At 41.2% G+C, this 8,451-nt stretch overlaps 1 protein-coding gene across 1 annotated transcript in view; it reads right to left on the bottom strand.

The window, feature by feature from the left end:
* The window catches only part of KaiR1D (Kainate-type ionotropic glutamate receptor subunit 1D), a 42,073-nt gene that overhangs the window by 12,509 nt on the left and 21,113 nt on the right, over positions 1 to 8,451 (bottom strand). The window contains exons 3-5 of the mRNA XM_026810689.1: positions 7,750 to 7,770; positions 6,636 to 6,788; positions 2,756 to 2,977 (exon numbers count right to left, since the gene is read on the bottom strand). Of these exons, the coding sequence (XP_026666490.1) occupies positions 2,756 to 2,977; positions 6,636 to 6,788; positions 7,750 to 7,770 (396 nt within the window). The remainder of the gene's footprint in view (positions 1 to 2,755; positions 2,978 to 6,635; positions 6,789 to 7,749; positions 7,771 to 8,451) is intronic.

Raw genomic sequence — 8,451 nt, 5'->3', positions numbered from 1 at the left:
ACGTGGAATTTCTGAAGAGCGTCAAATTAATTGTGACAGACGTTTGCGCGGCCGAATTTACAAAAATTAACCACGTCGCAAGTGGAAATACGTAAGCTGTGTTATTACGCAGCCAACTTCATGGCCTTCCTTGTAACCGCCATATTGTCTCGTTCGTTAATCGTATTTCGTGTTGAAAGGAGGTAAGTTAAGGAGAATTGAAAGTGGAAATTAACTTTAACTTGAATAGATTTCTGTTCCTTTTATCTCCGTTTATTTTATTTTAAGTAGCCAATATGGCCGCCGCATGGAATACGCAGTAACTGACGAAAACGGTACAAAGTTGTTTATTTTACTTTGTTTATACATTTTTATAATATAATATTAAAATATATGAATGTACAAATGATAATATATATTTAATAATGAAATTTTCACTTCATATTCTTATTTTAAGATAAATCCTCTCTTGATACCGAAATAGCGAGCTACCTTATGCTTAAGGCGATCTTAAATATAAGTAACGACTCTGACTATCGGCCTCTAAGTATGATGATTAAACTCGAGAGGCAATGAAACCGACTTCAGTTGTAGCCCGTCGGAAAGTTAGAAAATTTGATCACGGACAATGACGTTTACGAGTTATCTAATGCCGAAGTTAACGAGAGCCACTAAGGCTGAGTGAGAGAAACTCGAGCGGGACTTTCGAGTGAGCCCCGGCGAATTAACCCGAGCCGTTATTCAGGCACGTTCGCGGGTAAATCCGATTAATACCGTCGTAAATATAGAACGCTTAGAGCGTTTAAAGAGGCCGGGCGTTAGAATGTTTAAGTTTCCTCAGGCGGCGCGGCAACGGCGCGGCGCGTCTTCTCCGTCGGTCTCGAGCACCCTTATCTCGTCGCCGCGCACCGCGAGACTCGACACCCTCATCCGACTGACACTTCTCCCAGCCAGGAAACTTCCAGCCAGTTAATACGTTCGCCGGCGAGTGTATTACTTGTCGTCGCAATTAGCGCGAGAATAAGTAACGCGGTTGGCCGGTCCGACGTGAAAACTTCAATTAAATCGCGTATCCCCGGCGGCGGCGCCCGGTTTCCGGCTTCCACCGGTTTTCTTCTGGTCCCCCAGAAGAACGGTTCCGCGGGATAAAAGAGAAGGTGCAGAGGGGGGGGGGTGGAGAAACGGAGAGGGAAAAAAGCTAACGAGCTGGCGAGGGAGGCGGGCGAAAAAGGAGAAGCAAGTTTCTCGCTTCCGCGCCGCGTTCGTTCAACTCCCGTTTCTGTTTCCTTTTCATTCCGGAAAAACAAACAGTCGGGATTTTAACGATACGCGAATGATTTACGCGGCCGCTACGGTTGAGCACCCGGAGGAGAGGAAAATTTTTCAAATCCGCACTGGAGGAACCGGATGAGAGATAAGGGTCGGAGATTTCAGCAAATCACTTTAGATGATTGAAACCATCCCGGAAACGTTGCAGCTACTTTTGAAAGTTGACTACCGGCTCTAAAAGTTTAACGTCCGCCGTGTGCCCGATCTTTGTTTCACCACCAATTTCTGCCTATTTTAATACGTTCTCGTGAGTGCAGGCTTTTCCATCTTGCCGCGCGCCGTTTCACGAATAATATTGTCTAAGAAAATTTTCTGTGCTGATGAGATTCACTGGCGAATGAGTACAATTAAAAGCGGAGGATTTAAGGAGGTTGGGTACTGGAATGAACATGATAAAATTGTTTTGAAAATTATTTTAATCTACTAGTAGAAGCATGAAAAATATTGTGTGAAAGTTTCACAACGATTGACAACGTAGTTTGTAAATAAATCTATGTCAAACTTATATCCTTATACACGAGCTCTTATGGGAGATACAAGAAATCTTGTCATTATTCTAAAATACAGTTTTTAAAAATGGTAACATCGTTAAGAGTTAAAGTGTAATAGAATATTCGAACATTTTTTAACAATTTGAAAGAAGAAAAATGCGAATTTACAATGTAATTGTTTAGATAATTGAACGAAAAGGGAAGATATTAATAGGATTCTCACGTATAACTGATCCAACTCAATGAAACATATTTTTAATTCAATAATATTAACTTTTATGTCTATCGCGAGGACGTGTTTATATTCTTAACACTAAAAAAAGTTATTTGATACTAATTTCTTTGTAAATTCATTGATAAATACGATATTTAACGAATTCAAATTGTTTTATCTAAGGTTGGTATCACGATAGAGCACCCATGTATAAGCATAGGACTACCCCTCTCACCGTCTGCCCCGCGAGTGATCTACCCAACCTCCTTAAGGTAACATTTTCGAATGGATAAAAAAAAGGTACAAAAATGTTTTGTTCATTTGTTTATTCATTTCAATGCGGGTTTGTGAGTGACAAAATTATATAGAAAAATAAATACAAAAGTAAAATAAAATGTCACGAGAAACAATAATTTGGATTGACATTATATTAATTGTATATAATAAATAAATATAAAAATATATCGATGGTCAGAGGAACGTAAAATAACATGAAAATAAAATGTGACAACAATTTGGATTGAAATGAACAGTGAGAATAATTTAGCTTTGAATCAATAAGAATTATTCCAAATATTAATAGTAATTTTCAATGATTTCATTGAAATGCTGTTCATTTATAAGCAAATCCATAATGTTTAAAAAAATTCCCAAAAATGACCTAAATTCTAGTCAAACTGGTAAAGCCTCTTAATACAATTATTTCTATCGATTGACTGCATTTAAGATTTGATTTACATACCAATATGGTCGTGACGATGAACGTTTTGTTCTGAAGATTCTCAACGATTTGAGTGTATTCTTCCTTGTAGCTCCTCGTGAAATTGATGCCCTTCGTGCTGTTCCACGTGCCAATTTTCTTGAGTCCCTCCTTATTATTCAGTTCGATGATATCCAGAATAAAGTCAGAACGGAATCCTTGGTGATCGAATTTAATGATGCCGGTCAGCCCCGCCATTTCGACCTGGCGACAACAAATTATTATACATTGACAATTACCTCAAGAAAGACAAGGAAGACGATTTGAGAATGGAAACGATGGTAGTATAAGATCGAAAGTGGCAGTTATGATAAGTGAGTTGAGTAAGAATTGGCAAGCGTTCGAGTACGTGGCGTCACTCCCTCGGGACACTCGTGTGCTCGTCGGGATGCTGCTCAATATTTACAGGCGAGGGCAATTCGAGATAGCGACTGCAGCTGATCGCGCTGGCAGTGGGTGCTCCGCTCCGCAATATGAACTGCATGTTTGCGTAACTGGGGTGCCCGTTGTAATTAAACACGAAATTCTCGGTGACTAGTTCTAATCAACGGGTCACGTGAGCGCGTCGCACGATTAAACTCAAAATCAACGCTGTACATATATGCCGACACGGTCCTTCGTTTTGTTCCGTCCCGACTTCCGTTGATCGACGGTGAAACATCTCGATTTACCCGCGCTGTAACGAAACGCCGATCGCAATGCCGAATACCGACAAATTGGACTTTCGGATTAATTAGGTGGAGAAAAATCGTGCGGGAAAGGCCGTTGCTGGCGTAATAACCAGCTCGCAGCTTTGATACGGATTTTCAGCGGCCGAATCCCCGGAGCAGTTGGTTAAGTATATGCCCCCGGTTAATTAGTAAAATGAAAAATAACACCGACGTTGTCGGACCCGAAATACTATTTTCTGTATAAGCAGACATCATTATCGCGCTACCCGGGAGTGCGAATTCGCAGGACGTCATTAGCGTTTTCACTCAGCGGTAGGATGGGGAAAAAAAAAAAAAAAAACGAGGACAGCCGAGGATAAAAAATAATTATCGCCGTTATTGGCACGACATCCCTGAGGTAATCAGATTTTAGCACCGGTTGTTACGTGCGACGAGGAACCAGTCATTTTTTCCAACAGTCGAATCATCACCCAATCGATATTTTCAACCCAGAGAATTTATTTGTTTTTCCCGAACATTTTTCTGTTTCCAATTAAGACTACTCGTTGCGCAACAACCATTGGAACTTCAAGTCTCGTTATCTCGGCAACGGTTTGCCGGAAGTGCCCGTTGTCCACTCGTAGCTAAATCCTGGTTACTAACCAATGGAGAACTTTTCGCTTATGGCTCAAAACGATCTGAGTACCGACTTCAACGATCTTGGAAACCGTTCATTATATTTAATTGAGAAGCTGAGATTCGTTTCTCGAAACCTAACCTAACGTATTTCTATTTCATAATATAATAATAATAATAATACTTTATTAAATGTGTACTTTGTTTTCTCGAAAATGACACCCCTTATGAAAAAATTTACTAGCCCAAAACTAGTGTAAAATAGTCCGAATCCGAGCCGATGCACCCGATTGGTAGCTCGCGCCAATCGAGCNATATTAACCATGATGTAAAAACATAAGGTGTGTTCTTCCGGCGTGTTCAAATGTGTCGCTGTTTGCGCCTTCCACCCATCGGCCATATTGGAAGTACGATGATCTATTGTTTATTTCAAACACGCACATATATTACTCCCCGAGAACCTAATTTTTGACATGTTTACGATTTTAAAATTCGCTCTGTTTTAATATGAAGTGTGATTGGTTAGAAATCCAAAATGGCCAACGAGTGGAAGTGTCCGTGTACAGATGGATGTTCAAATGGATGCGCAAGGACACACCTTATGTTTTTACATCATGATATTAACCATGAGTAAAGCCTTAAGCAAGCGAGGTACAAGGAGCAAGTAGAGACCGACGCAATCTTCTCCTAACATTCTCAACCCTATCACAGCAAATATCCTTGTCAGAGCTGAGCTCATTGGCCTCCTTGCATGAACTCGACGCCGAGACCCCTGAAGCTAGCAGAGGTCCTAGACGCGAATAAAATGTCCACAGGTTTAAGACCTAGAGGGTGAAGCCTGATTCGTTGAAACAGGGCAATCAACTGCTTGCCTCTTACGATGTTCGAAGCAGAACGGACTTGATTAACGGACCTCCTGGAACGTCGTTCGTAAGGAAAATCTGATAAGTGAAACTGCGGAATTACTCGGCCTACGTCGATCTCGCAGTAGCTGCCAGTCGGACGTCGTGGCGGATTCATGGTCGCAAAACCAGCAGCCATAATTTGTCAACGGGCTCGACGGGTTCGTTTAACCCACGGGGTAACTTCCCATTGTTCGACGAAACAATCACGGACGCACAGAAGGAAGTCGTCGTCCGTCTCCACGGGCCACAATGTTTCCCGGATCGATTCGCCCGCATCCGCGAGTACTCGTTAGCGAGCAAGAGAGCCATTCAGGATTAAGCATATCGATATAACGGCTTATTACGCTGCCGGAACAGGTCGGGACCGATGGTCTATAATTTGCCGGAATTAATTCGCAACCCTCCGCGCCGAGATACGTCCGCCGATAAACCGTCCTACATTGTATTTATTGCGCTCTCCTCACCTCTTTCTCCGCGTTACCGGAGACCGCGACCAGCTGCGAGATTACTATCGATAAACGTATACAACGTTGTCGCACTGATTACGTTTTTGTCCCGGTGCGTTCGGGTTCCGTGCCATTTCCGCGATCAACGAGCCTCTAATTACATGGCCGAGCAATTAGGCCGTCGCTCGTTCACAGCCTGTGCCTTTACGCTCTTCCCGGCAATTCGAATAATTTCCATCTTGATATAAGAAACGATCTTCATTTAACACTGATAAGAAACGGAGCCGAAAATTGTCTCACGATGCATCTGTCTATTTTTTTTCCTCGGAGCGAAAGAACGCGTCTATTAACGGAGATGAGTCCATTTGTACTTATGTAAGTGCAGCCGATGTTTGTTCGCTTTTTGTCTTCCATTGCTCGTTCTCTGCTCGTTCTCGGGCTCCATTTTCTTTGCGTCGCGCCTCGTAAATACCGTTTAGAACGACAAATTGTTCTTTGATCACAGGAAATTAACTAATAGCCTCGCGAGCGCGAATAAGCTTCGGCTGCAGTTTAAACGAGGTTGCGACGATCCCGCGAGACGCTGCGCGCCGTTGCAGGAAAGCGTTTCCGTAAACCCGGGAGGGGGGAGGTGGGGATTGGGGGTTTAAAAAAATTGCTGCAGTTTCGAAAGCGGCAAGTAAAACCTGCTAACTTAATTCCCGTCGCGGGTCCTCCCACCCCGCAGCACCCCTCCGTTTGCCAGTTACGTCATAGGCCGTTCGATTCCCATCGTTTCCTGATCGTTCGACTCGTTTTCAATTGGAACTCTCCCAACGATATCGCGATAGGATTAAGGCTTCAATAGAATTTCCTCTTTTTTCCTTGTACTGTGCGCCAATTCGCTCTTTTGAACATTTCCACCGCGGACAATCGTGGAAATAACGCGAGGAGTTCAATTCAGTCGAACAGAGACGACCATGCAAAATACAGTTTTCATACGTTATAGTGAACGAAGGTATATAGGATGTACCAAAACTAGTGTAAAATATTGAAATGGAAGGTTCCTGACGTGATTTTGAACAACATTTTCCTTAGCGAAAAAGTCGTCCGTGGCGTGGTTGAGGAGTTATTAACAAAAAACCGCGGCCAATCAGAGCGCTCGGTTAGCGCGATCCACGAATCGGGAGCGTTGGCCCGGATCCGGACTATTTTACACTAGTTTTGGGCTACATGGGGTACTTACGATTTTCATGTAGTTTATCAGTGAGTATCCGTGCGGCCAGGTGTCGGTGGATTCGCAGGATAATGGCTTGATGTCGATCTGCTGGGACGTGTCCAGATCGTGCAACGCTTTCGCGAACAGATGCACGGCGTCGTACATCAATGATGTTTCAGTCTGCAACAGAATAAGTTCCCCTTTTATATCAACGTATAATACATGACTTACAGGACGATGAATTGCTTCTGGGATTTGTGACTGAAAGCAGGAAGGATATCTACTATTTCAGTCATTTTGTATAGTCAATAAGTTACGCACTTTTCACGTAACACCGGTGTATCTCCATTATAGCGTTTAAGAGGTTAGGTATAAGCTTCCAATTCACAAGTTTGCCATAAGAATTAAAAGTAGCGAGTTGAAATAATGCAACAATAGGTCTTTTACTAAAAATAGTAGGTAGGAAAATCAAGAAAAACAGTGAAGTCTTATAGATAGATGGCGACAGCAGTTGATCATTGAAAAATGGCCGAATTGACTATTCTGCGTCTATAAGATCAGTTTATACATTTAGTAAATCAGCGTTTTCAGTCTAAATAAAGCAAAATGTATTTTGCAAACAATGAACAAAAGCTTCCGGCAGTATTTATCCACATGAATTAGCTTTAATTCGCATCTGCTCGCAAAATGATACAGAAACCATTTAACTAGGAATCAGCCTCGTTTATTAAATCCGTAGTTTATAATTATGCTGCACATCGCCGAGTCACAGTATAACTAAACGATCCAATTAACAAGCAAACTATGATTTCTACCAAGTTGTTCTAATTCGTAATACTAACATAATACATTCAATGCAGGCTATTATAAACTGAAAATTGTTATGAAACGAAAATGTCGACGTAAAATTGTAAATAATTTTTTGAAAGACTTTTTTTTAACTTAGTTCTTCGTTAATGCTTTACTATCTTCAAAGAACGTTTGATTAATTTCGTAGCTGCTCGTGAAGACTAAGGAATTGATTATCTAAATCGTGGCGTGGTGTTAATGAATTTAATTAACCCATAAGATCCCTTTAGAGAAATGTAATTCTCGTAGCATTGCATGCAGCTTTAAATACGTTTCATAATTAATGTCTTACCTTTATACAGGTGAGATTATTCTGGTCCACGCGTGCATGTAACAGATATTACACGTTATTTAATTACAAGGTATTTATACATTAATAAACCGCATATTTCATGAAATCGAAGTAATAAAAACTAAATTAAACGAGCATGCAGTGTAATGTTACTGAAAATAACAATTAAATTTTGCAACCAACATTTACGCAAACGATCATTTTAATAATCGTTATCACGCGCGTTTCATCAGAAATATTGAGAAATAATATAAACTGTAATAATTCGTCGTTGAACTTTACACGCGTACGCAGCCACGCGGAAAATGCGTATCAATCCGAAGCGTAAGCACGCTCGATTAACGAGCGTTCCCTACTATTTACGTACACATGTGTACAGATACACTTAGAGTTGTCGATAACAATATCCGCGTATCTATTGTATCGATCGTTTGTCATTTGCACGCAAATTCCTGTTAATTACCGCGATTTTGCCAAGTTTACATAACTCCAGCTATCTTTATTACTATAGTTTACACAATAGACGGAAAACGCCTAATTTGTACGTCGGCGTTTTTAGGTTATTATAATCATGATGTAAAAACATAAATTGTGTTCTTGCAGTGTGTTCAACTGCGTTGCTGTTTGCGCCTTCCACTCGTCGGCCATATTGGAAATACGATAACCTATTGTTTAGTCCAAACACGCATATATATTATACTG

The sequence above is a fragment of the Ceratina calcarata genome, unplaced genomic scaffold (assembly GCF_001652005.2).
Source record: "Ceratina calcarata isolate Rehan_Ccalc_2016 unplaced genomic scaffold, ASM165200v1 scaffold167.2, whole genome shotgun sequence".
Taxonomy (NCBI): Eukaryota; Metazoa; Arthropoda; class Insecta; order Hymenoptera; family Apidae; genus Ceratina; species Ceratina calcarata.
The sequence above is the reverse complement of the archived record's forward strand: the minus strand, read 5'-3'. Positions and strand labels throughout refer to the sequence as shown.